The sequence below is a fragment of the Saimiri boliviensis genome, chromosome 16 (genome assembly GCF_048565385.1).
Source record: "Saimiri boliviensis isolate mSaiBol1 chromosome 16, mSaiBol1.pri, whole genome shotgun sequence".
Classification (NCBI taxonomy): Eukaryota; Metazoa; Chordata; class Mammalia; order Primates; family Cebidae; genus Saimiri; species Saimiri boliviensis.
In genome coordinates this window covers 77,099,406-77,123,712 of record NC_133464.1, presented here as the reverse complement: position 1 = coordinate 77,123,712, position 24,307 = coordinate 77,099,406, and the positions used below count along the sequence as shown (strand labels likewise).

The following is a 24,307-nucleotide window of genomic DNA, read 5'->3' as shown; positions in this document are numbered from 1 at the left end:
TGTTATTTGTATCTTATGTCTATTTAAAACTTCAACTTTTTTTTCACACGTTGCTTCCTTTTCCAGACACAATGACTTCCTGGATAGTGATTTTTTTTCTTCCAGTAAACAGTGCTTTGAATCCAATCCTCTATACTCTCACAACCAGCTTTTTTAAGGACAAGTTGAAAGAGCTGCTGCACAGACATCGGAGGAAATCAATTTTTAAAATTAAAAAAAAAAGTTTATCTACATCCATTGTGTGGATAGATGACTCCTCTTCCCTGAAACTTGGGGTTTTGAACAAAATAACACTTGGAGACAGTATAATGAAACCAGCTTCCTAGCAATCATTTTGGATCACTGGACTTTCAGTGGACTACCTAAAACAGGGTACAGCTTTTGGAAGATAACATCTGCAATGCTTTTCACCTTTACCAATGGCAAGCCTTTCTGCACAGAGACCACAGCAGAATGGCTCCTGTCACAGCATTCCAATGGCAGCTGTACTATCTACCAACCATGCTGAGGACAACACCAAAAGTTCCTCTCCTCACCCTACATGCCTGAAATACACACATGAATTCATGTGAATGACCAATGAATGACCACAGGTTGGCACTACGTGGTCTTTCACATCGGATTGCACTGTCCATGAAATAAAAATGTTCACAACATCTTATTCCAATGTGGCCATAATAACAGAAGTCTAACATCTCTTTCCTTGCTTTTATATCAAGGAAATAAATATCAAATAAAACCATCAGCATCCTGCTGGATTACTAGCAAAGGATTTCCAAAATATTCATCTACCAAAAGTCCTACTCTGTGAAGGCCAGTGGAATAACCACTTTGAAAACAGAACTTCAGACAAGGTTATCATGTCTAACCTATGACTAGAGAGTCAAACTGATGAAGCCTAATGCCATTCGCTTTTTGGATTGTATTTAATGCCAGAAGAGATGAATTCTTAAGATATTTTTCTTAAGGTTACCTAGGGTACAAAGCAAAATTGGATACCTTCACTGTCAAAAACTACACTTTAATATTCTTAAAGCATAATTTCTTTAGAGCAGTATCCCTATGGCTGGCAAGTTCTGCTTTCATTAAATACACAGCTAGGAAGGGTTAAAGGGGATTCAAGAATTGTGGTTTTATTTGGGACTGTTTGCATATTTACACTGTTTTGTTCTCATTGTTTTTAACAAAAAAGCAACTAAGTTTGGGGCTGCTTTTTGAAAATGAAAAATATTTGTGAAAGCCAAGACATTTTTTATACTGAAAAAAAAATATGTGAAAATGAGAATCAGGTAAATAAAATTATATTTTGCATTTGTCCATATATTATTTTAAGCTTAACAAAGACCATGGATGGGGTTTATTGACTGTTAAGCATGTTTCTCCTGATAATCAATACAGCCAGGAAACACAGTGTTTCAGCTCACAAGACACATTCTACATTTTTCCTTTCTCTTCCCCTTTTGCCACAGCATGAGGCAGTTACTTAATTTCTTCACTGTTCCCTTCATTCAGAGCTTCCTTAATGAGATAAAATGTAAGCAGCTGACTAAGACCACCACAATACCTCTGATTACCTATTAAATGGACTCCCTTTATCCAGTAGCATCCAGAACAGAAAGAAATTCAGAGTTTATGGGTCCCAGCCATTTTAGAAATTTACTTGTTATTACTCACTATTGACTAAAACTATAACGTGAGTTCCTTCATTTTGATCAAGTAAGATATTTCTCATGTGTAATAAAATATTTTCATTAGGATTCTAGAAATAATGTTCACACCCATTGACTATGCTGCCCTTTCCCTTATGGCTTCAAATTTTCTCCACCTTGTCTCTTCAGTATGATGAATTGCTTCCCAACTTGGTTTCCAGACTTGCTGACATTTTATTAAATGTCCTTGCCAGTCCTTGATCATCTTATGATTTATTTCCTAATACATTTTCTAACACCAGGAGCATAAATAAGGAGTCGATCCTGAGCCTGGGGTAACGTAATTTTAGCACCAACCTGTGTCTCCCATTTTTGTAAAGCATCATTCGTGGTCCATGAGCCAAGTCTTTGGGAACTGTGGTTTGTGAAAGCCTGCACTTTGCTATAGAGCAGTGAGTAGGCATGAGGAGAGGCACACAAGCAGATACTCTGGGGAAGGTGGCGGCTGCATGGAAAAATGGAAGCTCTACATTGGTCAGCGACACTAGCGTGAAGTTCCTGATACCTTTGTGATTTATAATCTTATCCTGTACGACTCTACAAGAAGAAAACCATCAGAAATATGTATTATTTTACCAAATAATAGTCTTTAATCTGGATTGAGTGAGAACTTTTGTACTAGGCCAAGCCTGTTTCATAAACATGGTATTTCTGTGTGGTTATGAAAATATCACCTGTGTTCATGAACCATTTTCCATGACAACATAAGCATATTTTTGAGACAGGGTTATATTTTTCAATATAAGCACCAATTAAATGTCACTGCAGAATTTAAAAGGCCATAGGCTGTGCCATCTCTGAGTGGGAGAGAGTGTGGCTAAATCATCTGCTCTACACCCTAACTATGCATCTGTATATGACTGACACCTTGTATTGAAGAGGATAAGAAAAAAAATATCCTGAAAAGTCAGTTTGGAGCTACAGACGAGTATACAGAAAAAGAGCATGAGTTTTATTTGTGTTACACATCAATAAGATTGTTTATATGCTTTGTTTCATCCTAGAGGCTTTTGTTCATAGCTTTCCATGACTTTTTTTTCATTCAAGAGGCTATTTCAGCAATTGCAATCGACATAAACTATTCTAGCAAAAGAGTTTATGTCGACTACAATTGCTGAAATAGCCTCTTGATGGTCAGGAACTTTAGGAGAAATTACATTTATTTGAGTTTTATGCACAGGTAGCTCTATCACCTTTCCCCAACCCTACCCTACACCCCGGCTCTGCAGCTCCCATTCAACAGGTCTCCATAGCATCAAGAAGCCACAAAAGCATGCCCATCACCCCAAGGTTTATCTCTTAAGGCTGACTCTGGTGCCAGATTAAGTTCATATTTGGTGATGCACTACAGATTTGTTCATGCAACATTTTCAAGACTTTTTCTCACCCAAGATAAAGACTTACTTTACCATCCTCAAGTTAGTAAGCAATGCAGAGCTCCCGAGAGCGCACATGATAGAAAGGAGAAACCACAGAGTATAGCCAATCACATCTAACCTATTATTTTATAAATGTCCCAAGAGGGTCTGACAGAAATATATCTTCAAAAATTAACTAGGAATACATGTAAGGCACACTCCTTTTTCCTTTTCTTCAATATAGCATAAATAGGCATATACAAAGTTGCCTTAAACAACTTCATTTAAGAAACAAAATATTAATTAAAGATAGAATTTATATTTCCTTATTCCCTTACCCTGGTGAATAAAGAAAAGGAGAGCGATTACAATAATCTCTATATTTATCTGTTTATATATCTGCCTGTTCATATGTCAGTTTTCTGATATTCTGCTTTATGCAAGATTTAAGATGCATATTTAATAATGATCATTTTCATTTCTGAGCCAGGAAAATGAAATGAAGTAAGACTATTCTCTTTTTAAAGGGCTTTTCAGTAGGAGACTTCAAAGTCCTTGAGAAATACTTCCTCTAAAGCCCTATAAGCTACTAGAACCTATTTCTCAATATATTTCATTAGAATTGCCTTCAGGATATTTCCCACATGCCACATACAGGAGAAATAAATTACAAATGAAGAAATCGGGAACAACAAGGCCAAGTTACAAAACTGCACATCCAGAAACGTGAACCTTCTGCTGTCTGAAGCCCATGGTAACACTTCTTACCTCTAGGCTCTGAGCAAACTAATAACTATTTTCAGTTATAAGCTCATAACTGGTTTCAATATAAGAAGACATTATTTTTAGACCACCTGAGAATCAATAATGCTTTTACTGGTTTCACAAATTTCTGAACTTACGATGCTAGGGTGTTTGATTCAGCAATGATTTTGTAATAGAAACCATACCCTTTCCTACTATAGGCAATACATATTTAAGGCAAGGAAATAAAGGTCGAAAGTCAGGGGGCTGGAGCTGTAGTTTCTGTTCAACTATGAACTGCTTACATGACCTCAGACAAACATCTTTACATCTCTCCCCTTATCTGTAACTGTATTTCCTTAAGATCAAATCACATAAACAGATGTCTGGTGCCCTGTCTGTCAAATCTCTTTAGTGGATAAAGCCATATGTTGAAGGTCCAAGTGGTAAGCATCTAAAAAATTTACATCAAGTGCAAAGATCATTCCATTCTCAATTCCTCTGGGATATTACACATTGTTCATGAAGAGTCAATGCAAAGGGCACCAATGTTCAGAAATCCAGTCCTTCGAGGGGAGGCTTACAGGACCCCATTCTGCTGTGAAAAGAAAGCTGAAGCAAACCACAGACAATGAAGCATTTCTAAACCATGGCAGCTTACCAAAGAACAACATTTAGTACCACTTAAAAGTTGGGTAACCTATTGCTGGCAAAATGTAGGAATGCAAAGATCAGGAAGACTAACATGTAATTGTTTTACCACAGATCACAGACTGATCTCTTCACTCTTCACATAAGTGTAGTCTACTACTGCCTATATTATTCACTAAACCAAACGTAAATGCATAGGAATGTCTAGCATGTATGAGTGGGTATATGCCTGGAGAAATTGCTGTAGGATAAAGATAACTATTAAATTTCCTGACAGAACCAGGATAGAACATGTGGTTCTTAACCAGGGTTGATGCCCACCTCAAGTCTTGAGCCATCAGCAACACACTCTTCCCTGTGTATCAACTTCTTTCTCTCTACTGGCTCTTTCCCCTCAGCTCTCAATGCTCAAAATTCTCATATCTAAACAGACATTCCTACCACTTAACACCCTCTTATAGCTTCTGTCTTATTCTCAATGCTCTTTACAGCTAAACATTTTGAAATAATGATGAGCTCTTCATCATCAACATCTTACCTCACTTTGACTTCTCAACCAACTAAATGCGGCTTCCACACTCAACACACCACCACACCATATTAAAGATTAATATCTGCCCTGCTGGATTTCAGACTTGTGTGGGAACCTGTTGTTTGTCCTCATTAAGGTCTCCGGGATGACAGTCCAAATGGCATTTTCCTTTCTTCAGCTACTTCATCTTCCTGGAGAATCAGTCACTGATGAACATTTTCTCAATCTCTAAACTCCTCTCTTGGAATGGATACTATTCATTTCTGTTCTGAACCACTTCCCTGGCTCTTCCTGCTCACATCTTTATGGACTCTCTCTTTCTCCTCTTGGCCCTTAAACTTATATAGAAATTTCTGGAGTTTAAGTCTTGGCTCCCTGATCTTTGCCCTCCATGCAGATCTCTCTGACTTCAACCTCTCTAAGGCTGTCATAGATAAGTTAATTTGTAAAAACTATCTTTTAAAAACATAAATACAACTAAAATGAGCTTATTTTGACTTTTCTTACTAAATCTTGACACTCACTTTTAAATCTCTTCCACAAATTATGCAGTAAGTTTTACTGAGGCAGGTGTGCTGTGGCTCACACCTGTAATCCTAGCACTTTGGAAAGCCAAGATGGGTGGATCCCATGAGTCCAGGAGTTCAAGACGACCCTAGACAACACGGTGAAACCCTATCTCTACAAAAAAAAAATACAAAAAATTAGCCAGCATGGTGCCCACCCCTCATAGTCCCAGCTACCCAGGAGGCTGAGGTGGGAGGATCACCTGAGCCCAGGAGGTTGAGACTGCAGTGAGCCATGATTGTACCACTGTACTCCAGCCTGTTGTGAAACCCCCAGACAGAGTAAAATCCCGTCTCAAAAATATTTATGGCCAGGCATGGTGGCTCACAGCTATAATCCCAGCACTTTGGGATTATACATATTATTGAAATTTCTATCCTCCCTGATAAGAATAGGCTATTCTCACAAATTCATCTAAAAGTGATGGATTTTTACATATTTAACAAATGAGTTTGAGAACCACCTGAATTTGGGAGGGAGGATTTTTATTAAACAGGATAGAAAATTCCATAAGCTTAAAATAAGTAAGTGATCCAGACTGGAGAGGGGAGATGAGATCCCTGGTGGGTCCATATATAAAGTTCCTCTCAATTCTGCTATTTTCAGTCCAAGACCTCAGTTTACATAAACTTCTTATTGTTTCTTTATTTTTTCCTGGACCAAATCATAAGGCACAAACATATCAACTAAAAGCATGAAATCTAGAAGGTGATCTTAAGGAAAAGTTTCACAGACCCTACTGAAGCAGCACTGAGTGGTGGGGTAAAAACTTCAATTCACATGATGGTTGTTTTAGGCAATGATATTAATTGATGCATCTTTCTTGTTTTTATGTCACAAGCAATAACCTTAGAGATAAGTGCTATATTATTCTATTGCTTTTGAAACAGAATATCTTTTGGTTGTCATTGTCCAAAAGATGGTTCCTTACTTCCTTTGAATTTCTTATTTCTACCTAGCCCTGCTCTTTGTCAGCCAATAAGAAAAGAGTTGGACATAATGTATAACTCGAAAGTAATAATATTTTTAAGAAAGTGAATCCCTCCAAAGTGCAATCATCTGAAATTCTGCTGTCAACTATTCATTCATTTATTCATTCAACAAATGAGCCTTGTGAAGCCACCTGAAGCCAGACATGCTATCCAACAAGATCATCCAAGGGCAGCTAAAGCCACACCTAAAGAAAACAACTGCTACGGTTGCACACCAAGTCTCATGTTGACATGTGATCCCTCATGTTGAAGACGGGATCTAGCAGCAGGTCTTTGGATTATGAGAGCAGATCCCTCATGCATATCTTACTGTCATTCTCTCAAGTGAGTAAGTTCCTGCTCTATTAGTTCCCACAAGAGCTTCTTATTTTAAAAGTGTCTGGCACCTCCATTTGCCTTTACTCTTGCCATGTGATTTTTGCATAGGTCGGCTCCCCTTCATCTTCCACCACGACTGGAAGCCGACTGAGTTCCTCACCAGAAGCAGATGCTGCTGCCATGTTTCTTGTACAGCCTGCAGAATGGTGAACCAAATAAACTGATTTTCTTTATTAATTTCCCAGCCTCAGGTATTTCTTCATAGCAACATAAGTGGACTAAAACAGAAAATTGGTACTGAAGAGTGGAGTATTGCTATAAAGATACATGAAAATGTGGAAGGCATTTTGGAACTAGGTAAAAGGTAGAGGTTGGAAGAGTTTGGAAAGCTCAGAAGACAATAAAAAGACAAGGAAAAGTTTGGAACTTCTTAGAGACTGGTTAAATGGTAGTGACCAAAATGTTGATAGAAATATAGAAAAGGCTATATAGAGGAAGTCTCAGATGAAAATGAGAAACTTATTGGGCACTAGAGCAAAAGTCACCCTTGTTACACCTAGCAAGGAACTTGCTGCATTGTGTTCATGCCCTTGGGCTTTGTTGAAGACCAAACTTAAGAGTGCTGTCTTAGAGTATCTGGCAGAAGAAATTTCTAAGCAGCAAAGCATTCAAGAAGTGGCATGGCTGCTTTTAACAGTTTATAATCAGACATAAGAGTAAAGGAATAAACTAAAGTTGAAACTTACTACTAAAAATAAAGCAGAGCATAAAAATCTAGAAAGTTCACAGCCTAGCTACACATTCAAGAAAAAAAGAATATTTCCAGGTGAGGAACCCAATGATACTGCAGAGCAACCACTTGCTAAAATGGAGCCAGATGCTTACAGTCAAGACAATTAGAAAAAGGCCCTGAAATTATTTCAGAAATATTTGAGGCCACCCCTCCCATCACAGGTCCAGAGGCCTAGGAGGCCAGAAAGGTTTTGGAGAAATGGTCTGAGGTGCTGCTGACCTCTGAAGTCTATTGCCTGAATCTCTGCCACAGCTCAAAAGGCCCCAGATGCTACTTGGTCTGCCACTCTAACCAGAAGCCTTGACAGCTTCCATGTGGTGTTAAGTCTGAAGGTGTGCAGAATGTAAGAGTTGGGGAGGCTTGAAGGGTTCCATCTAGATTTCAGAGGATGTATCTAAAAGTCTGGATGCACGGGCAGAAGCCTACTGCAGGTGTGGAGCCCTGCCCCTTCCACCCAAAGAGACACAACCAAGGCAATGCAGAGCATAAATGTGGAGTTGGAGCCCTGCAGACAGTACTTTACCAAGGCACTGCCTAATGGTGTAATGAAAGCAGGGTCACAGCAATCCAGACCTCAGAATTATGGAGTCATCAACATGATGCAATCTCAGCCTAAAAAAGGAACAGGCATTGGACTCCAACCTGTGAGAGGAGCCACATTGGCTCTGCCCAGCAAAGCCTGGGGATGAGGCTTTGCAAGGCCTTGGGAATCCACCCCTCACACCACTGTGCCTAAGATGTAGGACATGGAGTCAAGGGATATGATTTTAGAGATTTAGAGATTAGTGTCTGCCCTGATGGGTTTCAGACTTGGGTGGGAGCCTATTATCCTTTTCTTTTGGCCACTTTCTCCCTCTTGGAATGGGATTGTTTTCCCAGTGCCTATATCACCATTGTAATTTGGGAGTAAAAATCTTGTTTAGATATTACTAGCTCACAGCTGAAAGAAACTTGCCTTGAGTCTCAGATGAGACCTTGGACTTTTGTGTTGATGCTGGAATAAATTAAGACTTTCCAGGATTATTGGAATGGGATGATTGCATTTTGCAATATGAGAAAGACATGGGATTTGGGAGCCAAGCGTGGAATGCGACAGTTTGTACACGTTTTGTTTGGTTCTGTCAAGTCTAGTGTTAAAATTTTATCCCTGGTGTTGGAGGTGGGGTCTGATGGGAGCAGTCTGAGTAATGGGGGCGGATTTCTCATGAATGGTTTAGTGACATTCTTGAGCGAGTGAGTTATCACTCCATTTGTTCTCACAGGAGCTTTTTGTTAAGAGTCTGGCACCTCTCTCCCCTTCTTGCTTCCATTATCTCCAGGTGATTTCTGCAGAGACCAGCTCCCCTTTGACTTCCACTAGGAGTGAAAACAGCCTGAAGCTCTCACCAGAAGCAGATGCCAGTGCCATGCTTCTTGTGCAGCCTGCAGAACTGTGAGCCAAATAAATTACCTAGCATCTGGTATTCCTTTACAGCAACACAAACAGACTCAGTCAACAACCATAGCAAGATAACTGTAGAACTTCTGTAGATTTGCCTTCAGATATTAAGTCCTTCATGTTTTCCAGTCTTATCGATTTTATTCATAGGGCATTCTTTCTTATTGTATTATCTTTTTTCTCTACTCTTCTTCCTCCTCTCTCTTTCATATATCTGACACTTTTTCTTTTGCTCTCTCACCACACACTACGCAGAGACACAAACACACATACATACCTCTTTATCTCTCTCTAAGTCTGCTTTCTTGCCTCCTGGTCTCTGTCCTACCTCTGTATTTCTATTGTTCTCTCTCTTTCCCTGTGTAGGCAGTGTTTGTGCCTCTCTCTGTGTGGGCAGTATCAAGAAAAGATGGAGGCCAAAAGTAAGATGGACACTTACATCGAGCACATAAGAAAGCAAATTGATTGATAACATTCATTTTCATGCTCTCAGCTTGCAGTAAGTACCCTAAGTTGGTAACATGGGTCTAACTGGCTGACAATCCTAATATAGCAACAGAATAATAATACCAGTACATCACACCTGAACAGTACTTTATACATTGCCATATGCTTTCAAATAGCATTTAATTTGCTGGAAGTCAAGAATTATTTATTCATAAATGCATGCTTTTACAGACACAAACATACACAAAAATACCTCACACACTGGAATTAATTTGTTTAGCAACCTCACCTTCCCAGAATGTAATGAACTTAAAAAATAAGCCCACTATTTTTAAAGGCCTTTAAGAAACTAAAGACAGTTATCACAGATCCATAAAGTTTAGAAGTAGGATGTATATAAGAAAAAGCACAGAGCATGTATTTGAATTATTCATTCATCCACAAATATTTACTGAGTGTCCACTACATGAGGAAACATTCTAGGCGATTAAAAAAAAAACAAAACAAAACAAAACAAAACAAAAAAAAAACAGTAAAAACATAAACCTACCTAAATGGAGCTTTCATTCTCGAGGAGCAGATGGGGCAAACAAAGGAAAATGAGCAAAATTTGTAATACAGTAGAGGATGAGAAGTTCTAAAGAAAAAAATAAATCAGGAAAGTGAGAGAATTATTGCCAGAGAAGGAGAAACAGCAATGAATGTATTCGCTAAGACGTGACATTTGAATAAAATAGTCTGATGCTACCATATCTTCTCAGTTTACTCATCTTTAAAATAGAAAAAAATAATAACTGTTTCACAAAATACTGGAAGTTTTAAATAAACAAATATACTCTAGCACATAGCCTGAAACTCATTAATTACTTAATAAGTAGATACATTTTGATCTCACAAATTTCAATCATTTCAATAGATAAGAGATCCTTATCTATTAAGAACTCATTTTTCTATAATTCGCATGTAATTTTAACAAGGTTTACTTTCCTATTGTATTTATTTATTTACTTTTTATTGTTTTGAGATGGAGTCTCACTCACTCTATCACCCAGGCTGGAGTGCAGTGGTATGATCGTGGCTCACTGCAACCTCTGCCTCCCAGGTTCAAGTGATTATCATACCTCAGCCTCCTGAGTAGCTGGGATTACAGTGCCTGCCACCACATCTGGCTAATTTTTGTATTTTTTGTAGAGATGATGATTTGCCATGCCGGCTAAGCTTGTCTCAAACTCCTAGCCTCAAATGATCTACCGACCTTGGTCTCCCAAAGTGATGGGTTTACAGCCATGAGCCACTGTACCTGGCCTATTTTCCTATTTCTAAGCTCAGATATTTTAAGAAAGTATGTATGAATATACATGAATATGTGTGTGTATATATGTGTGTGTGTGTGTATGTGACATCCATTTGGGTTTGCACTGCAAATTAGACTTCCTGTGGTCTATAAACTCCCAAGCCAAGAAATTTATCTAAAAATTTATCTTAGGATATGATACCTCTGGTGTAATTTCAATAACCAAACATAAACTTCTCTAAAACACTTGTCTCCAACTCAGTCCTCCCAGAATGTTATATCCTTATATTAGTCCAGAATGTTATATCCTTATATTAGCCTTTATAGACTTTCACAAGTAATGTCTCACAGACGATGAGCTCATAACCCAAAATTAGTAAATCATGAGGAAATAATCTACCATTAGTGAGATTCAACAAACACATAAAAATGACAATGAGAATCAAAACCAAAACAAAACAAAAAAATTTAGGCAATAAAAATATCTGATAAAAATCTATAAAATACATTCTTCAAGAATATTTAAGAATTAAAAAAGAAATTAAAACCATAAAATGAATACAACTATATGAATAATGCCTTAGAATTTTGGGGACTGACATTAAGAAGACAGCAGGATAGGAGTTTTCAGCACTTATCTTTCAAAGAAACATCAATTTGAACTACCATCCATGCATGAAGATACCTTCACAAGAGCTAAGGAACCCAGGTGAAAGATTATGGCACCTGGGTGAAACACAGAAATAAGAAAAGACACAGTGAAGAGGGAAAAAAAGACAGTTCCACATTACCCATATCATTTACCCATGACTCAAGCCTGTGCAGCATGCACAGAGAGAGATACCTTCTGTGTGGAGGAAGGAGAGTGAAGTAGGCACCCAACTTTGCCACAGACCAGAGGACTGGACCAGCCCCAGTGAACCTTAGAGCCAGGCCAGCCCCTGCAGCTCCAGGCCTGCTCCAACACCAGGCCAGCCCCACAACTCCCCCAGGCCAGCACCCAGCCTCCATACAAGCCTATCTCAGCTCCAGGACACCCTCCACATATGGAGGCTCCAGGGCTGCCCCAGAACCAGGCCCATGTCTTATGGACCAACGTACCAGGCCCAAATGCCCACTGATCAGGCACTAAGCCAGCCTGCCCAAGGACTCCAGCAGAAAACCTGCTAATAGGCCTCACCAGCTGTTCCAACCTGAATCCCTAGACAGGCTGATTTGTAAAGGGCTTTCCATGCTGAAGTCTGTTGCAAAGACCATAAGATGCCTACTTCCTCAAATGCACAGATAGCAGCACAAACCCACGATGATCACAGTCAGGCGAACTTGACGCCAACAAAGAAACAAAATAAAGCACTAGTAACTGGCCCTAAAGAATTTGAGATCTAGAAACTATGTGACAAATGTTTCAAAATAATTATCTTAAAGAAGTTCCATCAATGATAAAAGAACACAGAGAGGCAACTAAATAAAATCATGAGGAAATAATTTATTATGAGTGAGATTCAACAAACACATAAAAATGATGATGAGAATTAAAAACAAAAACGAGATCAAAGCAAAAAATTTTAGGTAATAAAAATATCTGATAAATTATATAAAATACATTCTTCAAGAATATTTAAGAATTAAAAAAGAAATTGAGTTGTAAAATATGTTTCAATTAAAGCAAACTTTTCTGACATGATAAAAGGTTTTTTTTAGGACAATATGCTTAATGGGAAGTATTATAATCATTTCTTCACAGGTCAGGAATAAGTCAAGAAGGCCTGCTATTCAAAGTTGTGCTGATGTCTTAGGCCATACAATAAGTAAGAGAAAAAAATACATAAAGATTTAAAAAGAAGTAAAAGAGAGAAATAAGACTCTTCATATTCATTGACTATGCAATTGATTCAACAGAAACATTTGAGAAAATCTATAAACTACTAGTATTAAAAAGTGAGTTCCATTCATTTGCTAGGCATAAAATCAATGTGTAAAACCAAATTGAACTTTTAGAAAATGTGATTAAGCGGACTTCCGCCAAGATGGCCAAATAGGAACAGCTCCAGTCTGCAGTTCCCAGAGAAAGCATGCCAGAAGACAGGTGATCTCCTCATTTCCAACTGAGGTACCAGGTTCACCTCATTGGGACTGGTTAGACAGTGGGAATAGCCCAAGGTGGGCAAGCTGAAGCAGGGTGGGGCATCGCCTCACCCAGGAGGTGCAAGGGGCCGGAGAATGCTCTCTTCCAGTCCAGGGAAGTAATTAGGGACTTTTCCAGATACTCCAGCACTCCGGCTCAGATACTGCACTTTTCCTACAGTCTATACAACCTGAAGACCAGGAGATTTTCTCCAGTGCCTACAATGCCAGCACTCCAGGTTTCCAGCACAAAACTGGGTGGTTGCTTTAGTCAAGTGGTGCCTGAAATGCCATCAAGACAAAACTGCTCATTCCCCTGAAAAAGGGGGCTGAAGTCAGGGAGCCAAATGAGCTGGCTCAGTGGCTCAGCCCTATGAAGACCGGCAAGCTAAGATCCACTGGCTTGAAATTCTCGCAGCCAGCACAGCAGTCTGAGCTTGACCTGGGACATTAGAGTTTGGTGCGGGGAGGGACACCCGCCATTGCTGAGGCTCCGGTAGGCTGTTTCAACATTGCCTGTGTAAACAAAGCCAATAACAAGGTCTAAAGCTGACGCAAAAATTAATAGCCTATCAACCAAAAAATGTCCAGTACCAGATGGGTTCACACCCAAATTCTAGCAGAGGTATAAAGAGGAGCTGGTACCATTCCTTCTGAAACTATTCCAAACAATACAAAAAGAGGGAATCCTCCAGAACTCATTTTATGAGACCAACATCATCCTGATACCAAAACCTGGCAGAGACACAACTAGAAAAGAAAATTTCACATCAATATCCATGATGAACATTGATGTAAAAATCTTCAATAAAATACCCTCAAACCAAATCCAACAGCATATCAAAAAGCTTATCCATCACAATCAAGTTGGCTTCATCCCAGTGATGAAAGGCTGGTTCAACATCCACAAATCTATAAACATAATCCATCACATAAACAGAACCAAAAACAAAAAACTCATGATTATCTCAATAGATGCAGAGAAGTCCTTTGACAAAATTCCACAGCCCTTTATGCTATCAATAAACTAAGTTTTGATGGATTGTATCTCAAAATAATAAGAGTTATTAATGACAAACCCAGAGCCAATAGTCTGTATCTCTGTTTTGGTACCAGTACCATCCACCATCCTGTTTTGATTACAGTAGCCTTGTAATATAGTTTGAAGTTAGGTATGTGATGCTTCCAGCTATTTTTTTTTTTTTTTTTTTTTTTTTGAGACAGAGTTTTCCTCTTGTTACTCAGACTGGAGTGCAATGACGCGATCTCAGCTCACTGCAACCTCCGCCTCCTGGGTTCAGGCAATTCTCCTGCCTCAGCCTCCCGAGTAGCTGGGATTACAGGCACGCCCTACCATGCCCAGCTAATTATTTGTATTTTTAGTAGAGACGGGGTTTCACTATGTTGACCAGGATGGTCTCGATCTCTTGACCTTGTGATCCACCTGCCTCAGCCTCCCAAAGTGCTGGGATTACAGGTGTGAGCCACCATGCTCGGCCCTTATGTGGGCTCTTTTTTGGCTCCATGTGAAGTTTAATGTGTTTTTTTCAAATTCTGTCTAGAAAGTCTTTGGTAGCTTTATGGGGATAGCATTGAATCTATAAATTACTTAGGGCAGCATGGCCATTTTCATGATATTGAGTCTTCCTAACCATGAGCATGGAATGTTTTTCCATCTGTTTGTGTCCTCTCTTAATTCTTGAGCAGTGGTTTGTAGTTCTCCTTGAAGAGGTCCTTCACAACCCTTGTTAGTTGTATTCCTAGGTATTTTATTTGATCTTTTGGCAAACCTGACTAAAACAAGCAATGGGGAAAGGATTCCCTATTTAATAAATGGTGTTGGGAAAACTGGCTAGCCATATGCAGAAAGCTGAAACTGGATCCCTTCCTTACACCTTATACAAAAATTAACTCAAGATGGATTAAAGATTTAATCATGAGAACTAGCACCATAAAAACTCTAGAAGAAAACCCAGGCAATACCATTCAGGACATAGGCATGGGCAAGGACTTCATGAGTAAAACACCAAAAGCAATAGTAACAAAAACCAAAATAGACAAATGGGATCTAATTAATCTTAAGGGCTTCTGCACAGCCAAAAAAAGCTATCAATAGAGTGAACCAGCAATCAACAGAATGGGAAAAAATTTTTGCAATCTATTCATCTGACAAAGAGCTAATATCCAGAATCTACAGAGAACTTAAACAAATTTACAAGAAAAAACAATCAAGCAAACCCATCAAAAAGTGTGCAAAGGATATGAACAGACACTTTTCAAAAGAAGACATTTATGCAGCCAACAAACATATTTTAAAAAGCTTATCATTACTGGTCATTAGAGAAATACAAATCAAAACTACATTGAGATACCACCTCATGACTAGTTAGAAGGACAATCATTAAAAAATCAGGAGACAACAGATGCTGGAGAGGATGTGGAGAAATAGGACACTTTTACACTGTTGGTGGGAGTGTAAATTAATTCAACCATTGTGGAAGACAGTGTAGCAATTCCTCAAGGATCTAGAAATAGAAATACCATTTGACTCAGCAATCCATTACTGAGTATATACCCAAAGGATTATAAATCATTCTATTATAAAGACACATGCACATGTATGTTTATTGCAGCACTATTCACAACAGCAAAAACTTGGAACCAACCCAAATGCCCATCAATGATAGACTAGATAAAGAAAATGTGGCACATATACATTATAGAATCCTATGCAGCCATAAAAAAGGATGAGTTCATGTCCTTTGCAGGGACATGGATGAATCTGGAAACCACCATTCTCAGCAAACTGACGCAAGAACAGAAAACCAAACACCACATGTTCTCACTTGTAAGTGGGTGTCGAATGATGAGAACATACAGACACAGGGAGGGGAACATCATACACCAGAGCCTGGGGTGGAGGCTAGGTGAGCAATAGCAGGGAGTGGAGGGACAGTATTAGGAGAAATACCTAATGTAGATGACGGGGTGATTGATGCAGCAAACCACCTCCATGGCACATGTATACCTATGTAACAAACCTGCACAATCTGCACATGTACCCCAGAACTTAAAGTATAATAAATAAACTCCCAAATATAAAAACAATTTTAAAAAAAAGAAAATGTGTTTAATAAAAGAAATATTTATAATAGCAGCAATTTATAAGATATCCAGCAATAAATTGCAAATTGCAATGATAATCAAGACCTTATGATAGAAATTGGAACTTTAGCCAAGTGTGGTGGCTCATACCTGTAATTCCGACAGTTTGGGAGGCTGAGATGAGAGTAATTCTTGAGTTCAGGAATTTGAGACCAGCCCGGGCAAAAGAGTGAGTCCCCAAATCTACAAGAAAAAAAATGAAATTGTATTGAAAATCATAAAAGATGTAATTCCAATCAAAATCCCAACTGGAAACCGCATAGAATTTTCAAAGGCTGACTCTCACTTATATGGAAGATCACCAAGTCAAGAATGGCAGATATAACTGTGGGAAAAAAAAATAAAGGGAAAATCATTTCTTTAGGCATTAAGACCTACTATGCAGGCCAGGTGCAGTGGCTCACACCTCTTAATCCAGCCCTTTGGGAGGCCAAGAAGTAGATCACCTGAGGTCAGGAGTTCAAGACCAGCCTCGCCAACATGGTGAAACCCCGTCTCTACAAAAATACAAAAATTAGCCAGGTATGGTGGTGAGTACCTATAATCCCAGCTACTCAGGAGGTTGAGGCAGGAGAATCACTTAAACCTGGGGGGCAGAGGTTGCAATGAGCCAAGATTGTAGCACTGCACTCCAGCCTGGGAGAAAGAGAAAGACTTCGTTTCACAAAGAAAAAAAAAAGACCTCTATACAAATACTAAAACTATGATGAAAGAACTGATGAATAATTCATTGGGTCAGAATAGCATACCTAAAAACAGATCTACACAGAGGATCTTGGCATATAACAGAAAGCCTAAAAATTAGTATAAATGGTAATGGCTGAGTAGGTACTACAAAATCTACCATTTGCAGATTGAGTAGAATTTTTTAAATTCAGTATCTTTAGCAAAATAGAACAGAATACAGACTCCATAAAATTACATTCACAATATTTAGGATACAATCCTAAATTATTCTACATGCCAAGAACAAGAAAAGTGTGACTCATTCTCAAGAGATAATAAAAATCAAAAGAACTCAGACTTAAGGTGACTCACATGTTAGAATTAGCAGACAATACTTTTAAAGAAACTATTATAACTGTGCTTCACATAAAAGAAAATATGTTGGTAATGAATGAAAAGATAGAAAACCCTAGCAAAGAAATAGAAACTATAGGAAAATAACCAAGTGGATATTCTAAAGCTAAAAAATACAATATATTCCTTTCCTTTCCTGTGGTTGCTGTAATAATTATCACAAACTGGTTAGCTTAAAACAATAGAATTTATGATCTCACAATTCTGGAGGCCAGAAGTCTAAAATCAAAGTCTCAGCAAGGCTACACTTGCTCTGGAGATCTAAAAGACATTCCTTTTATTGTGCTTTCTAGCTTTTGATGACTGTTGACATTTCTTGTCTATGGCTCTATCACTACAGTCTTTGCCACTGTGCTCACAATGCCTCCTTTTCTTGTCTGGCAAATCACCATTGTGTGCCTCTTACAAAATTACTTGTCACTGAATTGAAAGCCCACCCAGATTATCCAGGATGATCTCTTCATCTCAAGATCTTTAACTTAATTACATCTGAAATGACTGGGTTTTTTGTTGTTGTTGTTTTTCCAAAATAAGGTAACATTCACAGCTTCCAGGGATTTGTGTAGATATCTTCTGGGAGATCACCGTTCACCCTTGTAACATGCAACCTCCAAAGTAAAAAAGAAAAAATAATGTACTGGATGAACTGATAGTGGCATGGAGAGTCAGCAAATTCAAAGAAAGAGCAATAGAAATTATTCAAAATGAAGAAAGGATAGAAAAAAATAATGAAAAGAACCTCAGGAGCCTATAGGTCAATATCAAAAGAGCTAACATACGTGTAACTGGACTTGTTAGAAGGAGAGGGAGAGAGGAAGAAGAAAAAAGTCCTTTGTAGAAATAATGGTCAGAAATTTTCCAAAGCCTGTGAAAGACATACATTTACAGATTCAAAAAGCTTTGCAAACCCCTAGCAGAATTAACAAACCTAGGCAAGATTTCTGCATTTCATATGAAGTTGTGTGATATTAATTTTAAGAAGATTATGTGGGAATTGACTGGGAACATATATGAGGAAACATTCCACGTTGATGGTAATGTTTTGATCTTGATAAAGGTTTGAATTACAGAAGTTTATGCCTTTACCAAAAGTCTGCAAACATACCCTTAAAATTTTTACATTTTATTGCATGTAAATTTTACCTGAAAATAAAAAAAGTAAACAATACTGAACTATAGCTAATATATGCATGCTATAATGTTAAAGAGAAAGTATATACCCATGTATGCATTTTAATTTTAAATGCATGAAAACTAGGGGAAATTGGTAAATGGATAGAAGGATGAACTGATGAATAGATATTTGATAAAGCAATTACAGCAAATGTTAATGACAGAATCCAGATGGTGTAGATACAGGAGTTCACCAGAAAATTATTTTAACTTTGCTGTATGTTTGATATGTTTCACATGAAGATTTTGGAGGAAAAATCAATGGGAAAATGAAAGAATAGTTAATATATAGCTCTGAGTCAATGGATTATTCATATAGAAAAAAGATTAAATAAAATTCTGACTCTGTGTGATACATTAAAATAAATTCGAGGGTTTTTAAAAAAACTAAATGTGAAAAGCAAAATTAGTTTTATAAAATTATATACATTTTGAAAAATGTATATAATAAATATAGAAGAAAACATATTTGTATGAAATAAAGTAGGAAAAGATGTCTTAAGATACAAAGTTATGGCCGGGCGTGGTGGCTCATGCCTATAATCCTAGCACTTTGGGAGGCCGAGGCGGGTGGATCACGAGGTCAGATTGAGACCATCCTGGTCAACATGGTGAAACCCTGTCTCTACTAAAAATAGAAAAATTAGCTGGGCATGGTGGCGCATGCCTGTAATCCCAGTTACTCAAGAGGCTGAGGCAGGAGAATTGCTTGAACTCAGGAGGCAGAGGCTGCGGTGAGCTGAGATCATGCTCCAGCCTGGGTGACAAGAGCCAAACTCTGTCTCAAAAAAAAAAAAAAAAAAAAAAAGATACAAAGTTACATGCCATAAAAAAAGATATTGATATGTTTGGTTGCATTAAAATTAAAATTTCTGCATGACCAAAAAAAAAAAAATCCTACCATAAACAGAGGGAAAAAACAAGCTGAGACTGGGACAAGGTCTTTGTAACTCAAGTAAATTACGATAGTATTCAGAAATATGAGGAACATCTAAAAATTAATGGGAATAAAATAAACATGCCAATTTTTTTTTTTTGATGGAGTCTCCCTCTGTCACCCAGGCTGGAGTGCAGTGGTGCAATCTTGGCTCACTGCAACCTCCACCTCCCAGGTTCAAGCAATTCTCCAGCCTCAGCCTCCTGAGTTGCTGGGATTATAGGCATGCACCACTAAGACCAGCTCATTTTTATATTTTTAGTAGAGACAGGGTTTCACCATGTTGGCCAGGCTTGTCTCAAATTCCTGACCTCAGGTGATCTGCCCACCTAAGCCTCCCAGAGCTGCGATTACAGGGGTGAGCCACTGTGTCTGGCCATAGGTTTTTTTTTTTTTTTTTTTTTTGAGGCAGAGTCTTCCTCTTTCGCCCAAGCTGGAATGAAGCAGCACCATCTTAGCTCACTGCAACCTCCACCCCACAACCCCCTGGGCTCAAGCAATTCTCCTGCCTCAGTCTCCCAAGTAGCTGGGATAACAGGCACCAGCCACCACACTTGGCTACTTTTTGTATTTTTAGTAGAGATGGGGTTTCCCCTTGTTGGCTAGGCTGATAGACTGATCTCAAACTCCTGACCTCAGGTGATCTGCCTGCCTCAGCCTCCCAAAGTGCTGGGATTCCAAGCGTGAGCCATAAGCCATTTTGCCTGGCCAATTTTTTTTTTTTTTTTTTTTTTTTAAATAAATGAGAGTTGTTGTTTTTTAAAATATATTGCCCAGGCTGGCTTCAAACTCATAGCCTTGCCTCAAGTGCCAGGACAACAGGCCGGAGCCACTGCAGCTCCCTTTTTTGTTTGTCTGTTTTTGAGACAGGGTCTTTGTTGCCAGGGTGGAGTGCAGTGACCCAACCTCGGCTCACTGCAACCTCCACCTCCCGGGTTCAAGCAATTCTCCTGCCTCGGCTACTGAGTGGCTGGGACTACAAGCACCTGCCACAACACCCAGCTAACTTTTGTATTGTTAGTAGAGTCAGGGTTTCACTATGTTGGCCAGAACGGTCTCAATCTCTTAACCTCATGATTCGCCCACCTCTGCCTCCCAAAGGCATGAGCCACCGTGCCCAGCCACAAGCCAATTTTTTTAAGAAAGATAAAGGATTTGAAACAATTCAAGAAGAAAACCAAATAGTCAATAAATAAAACTACAAAAACTGCTTAATAACATTATTACTCAAATAAATGCAAAGTAACATGAAGACTAAATGCTGATTTATACTATTAGACTATTAAAAGTAAGTCTGAAAAAATTATATTTCAAAGACGTAGTGAAACAGAAAATCTTTTGCAGGGCTGGGTGGGAGTATAAATTTCCACAACCACTTTGAGAGCTGTCTGGCACCACATAGCAGAGCTGACTGCATGTATAATAGGCCTACCCTATTGGATATCCTTTATATGCCTCCCCATTTTCTCCTGCACCATCAGCTCCTTGCCCCAATTCAGCTGCTTTCACTACAACCAGCTCCATATAAGCCTGTGAAGTTCCACCACCTGACACTGACTAGCCAGAATCAGAAGTCTTTGGCTCTTATCACTGCTTACTCAGCAAAAGCATCTGGCCACAGGAGAGTAAGAAGTGGAGAAGGAGAGCTGGGAGTAGAATCTGGCTTCCTGAAACAGCATTAATGATGTAATCTGAAGGCGCAGAGTGACTTACTCCCCTTGGAATGAAGTTTGTCCTTAAGAAAAAGTAGAAAAATGTGCACTAGCAGATCAATTTCCTCTTTCCTCCTCCAATGGACTGCTCCTAGGAATACCTTACAGCCTATCCAGAAACACTCCATACAACCAAGTGGGTACACCTGCCCAGCTACCAGCTGTGGTGGCATTTAAATAACCTTGCATTTGCTGCTCATTCCCCCTGCCTCACTTTCTGCTTTCTTCAGTTTAACTGCTATAGGAGTGACTTCCTAATAAAGCATTAGCACTTAAGCCTTGCCTCAGATCTGATTTTTAGGGGATCCAAGGCTAACGCTTCCTATACCCAGCAATTCAACTTGTAGATGTTCATTTGAGAGAAATTCCTGCGCATGTGCAGAGAGGGGTATACAAAAATACTGAATGCAACACCATTTGTAATAGCACAGAAGTGGCATGGCAGCATGCACCTGTAGTCCCAGCTACTCAGGAGGCTGAGGTAGGAGAATTGCTTGAACTCAGGAGGTTGCAGTGAGCCTAGATTGCGCCACTGCACTTCAGCCTGGCAACGGAGCGAGACTCTGCCTCAAAATAAATAAATAAAAATAAATAAAACGATATAAATGTCCTATAGTAGGAATATGGATTAATAAACTATGGTTTGTTCAATCATTATCACAGGACAGTTTAAATAATCTTATGTATCAGAATAGATAAATGTCAAGACAATATTGATTAAAAATAAAATTACAAAAGATTGCATACAATAAATTATCTATTTAAAAATTTAAAATACACGAAACAATATATCCTGTATAGATCCTATACATGGTAATGATATACAGTCATGCATCACTTAAAGCCTGGGATACATTCTGAGAAATGTGTTGCAGGCAATTTCATCAGTGTGCAAATATCATTGAGTGTATTTACACAAACTTCAATGGGATAGCCAACTACACATCTAGGATATATGGCACAGTCTATTGCTCCTAGGCTACAAACCTGTACAGCATATTAGTCTACTGCATATTGTAGCAATTGTGCTACAAACCTGTACAGCATATTAGTCTACTGCATATTGTAGCAATTGTAATGCAATGGTAAGTATTTGTGTATCTAAACATAGAAAAGATATGGTTAAAACACAGCATTACAATCCTATGAAACCTCTGTCAAATATGTGGTCTGTCACTGATAAAAATGTTGTTAGGTGGTGCATGACTATACCCCTATTTCAAGAAAGGACTTACTTCTGGTAAAGGAGAAAAAAATACTTTTTAAATCTGTCTGTAACATTGTTCTTTTTAAAAAAAAGACCTTGTGTAAATAGGATAAACATGATTATCTGTTTAATTTTAATTTTGTCAGTATATACACTGTTACAAATTATGTTAATTCATAATCTTTTCTGTGATCATGACATCTTTTAAAATTAAAATATAAATGACTCAAGCCCTTGCCTTACATATAGCATATAATACTCATTACATATAGCATATAATATGCCTATAACATAAAATATAGCATATTACATATAGCATGCACAGAAGTCTTTTCAAGATGTCTTTGGAATTTCAGGGGATTTACAATTGGCTAAATGAGTTCTTGTTCTGTGAGCATCTTTATCCCTGATCCCCGGTTCTGGGCTCCTGCCAGCCTTAACTGCCTGGACCACAGGTCTCCGTCTTCTCTCAATATGTTCCTTCCACCAACACATCAGCATAGCAGAGGGAGTCTTAGAGGAGGGGTGCATTGTTTCTCAACCCCCATATCATTATGAACACGGAACTACTGTTTATGGTAGATTTGTACTGATAGTTGAGGATAATGAAAAGTTACAGCTCAGTAAAATACTTAAATAAAATATTCTAAAAGCTCATTCAGCCATTTCCACCTCTATGTTAGGCCTACATTGCTTCCATCTTCCTGGGGGTTTTCCCTTAGGCACAGGTGCACCCACACACACACAGACACATTCTCCCTACTCTGCCAGTCTCCTACTTCCAAAATCCTGTTAATCCTTTCTGCAGAATGCTTTTGTTCTTCACGCTTGCCTCAAACTAAGTTTTAGGTCTAGCTTTGCATATCCAAAACATGAATTCATTGTTAAACAAAGGGTCTTCTATTTAAGGTCATTACTGTTTAGCTGCACAAAAAAGGAAAAGCTTTAAAATAATAGGTTTTCCTTTAGCATGATCACATTTTTAAAAATACAGCTCATTCCTACAAGTCTTTCTGAAAACAGAAGGAAAACAGTATGAAAATTCACTGGAGAGAGGTAGCTCTCTCCAGAATAAATCTGCAAGAGTGGTAAGTCTCTTCCAGTTCCCTCACACACAATTTACCCAACCTTGCTCCATACATACATATATGCGCATGTTAAAAGCTCTGAAATCTTGATCCATTTAGCAAAGGGCAAACAATTCCATATATTTTAGTTGATACTGAAGAAATGTATGTATTATTACCCGTATTAAAATGAACGTCCATAATGATGATGCTTTAAATGTTTATGGCTTTTACAGTTTACAAGGAACTTTTACATAAAACAGCATGAAAAGAAATATGTAGGGTCCCACAAATAATTTTTAGTAAAATGGAAGCCAGAGTCCATTTGACTTGGCTTCCATCTTGACTTCCAACACAGTGCCTTTTCAACCCATCATGTCTCTAACCCCACAATGCCAAGAAAAGTTTAGATTTATGTCAGAGTACTATCGAAAAGATAAGTTAAATGAAATATAAAAGGTTTTAGAAATAGATTATTTAAAAGTTTAAGGCTGGTAGATGAGTGTCTAGGACAGTCCCTAATACATAGTACACACTCAATAATTATTTATTTGTTGAATGAATAAATAAAACATCACTTTGAGCTGTTTAAAATCAAAATCTAGTTACCCAGAATAACAAGGGTTTTAAATGGCTGTGATGGTGCGACATAGGATAGAGAAAGATGCCTTTATGTGCATAGACATAGCCATGAATTTCCCATAGTCATCATTCTCTTCCTTGCCATCTAATTGTACACAAAACCACATTAGAAAGTGAAAATTATAAAACAGTTAAGAAAACATATCCAACAATATAAAAACCCTACCTAGAGGAAGACGCTGAAATTCAGACCAGATTGTTTTACAAATTTATGATGCACCATACAGAGCCCCTTTTGGGTAATCTGCAGTGAAACGAGACTTTCATAAAAGAAAGAACATGTGCGACATCCTTCTTCCTGGTGCTAAACACAAAGGTAATAGGAGATGAAGTCAAACCCTTGACTACGACAGACAT

General features: G+C 38.3%; 1 protein-coding gene across 1 annotated transcript in view; it reads left to right on the top strand.

Annotated features, from left to right (window-relative positions):
• The window catches only part of RXFP2 (relaxin family peptide receptor 2), a gene marked incomplete at its 5' end in the record, with an annotated part of 65,905 nt that extends 65,180 nt beyond the window's left edge, over positions 1-725 (top strand). The window contains one exon of the mRNA XM_003919703.3: positions 67-725. Within this exon, the coding sequence (XP_003919752.2) occupies positions 67-326 (260 nt within the window). The remainder of the gene's footprint in view (positions 1-66) is intronic.
• Positions 726-24,307: the final 23,582 nt, after the last annotated feature.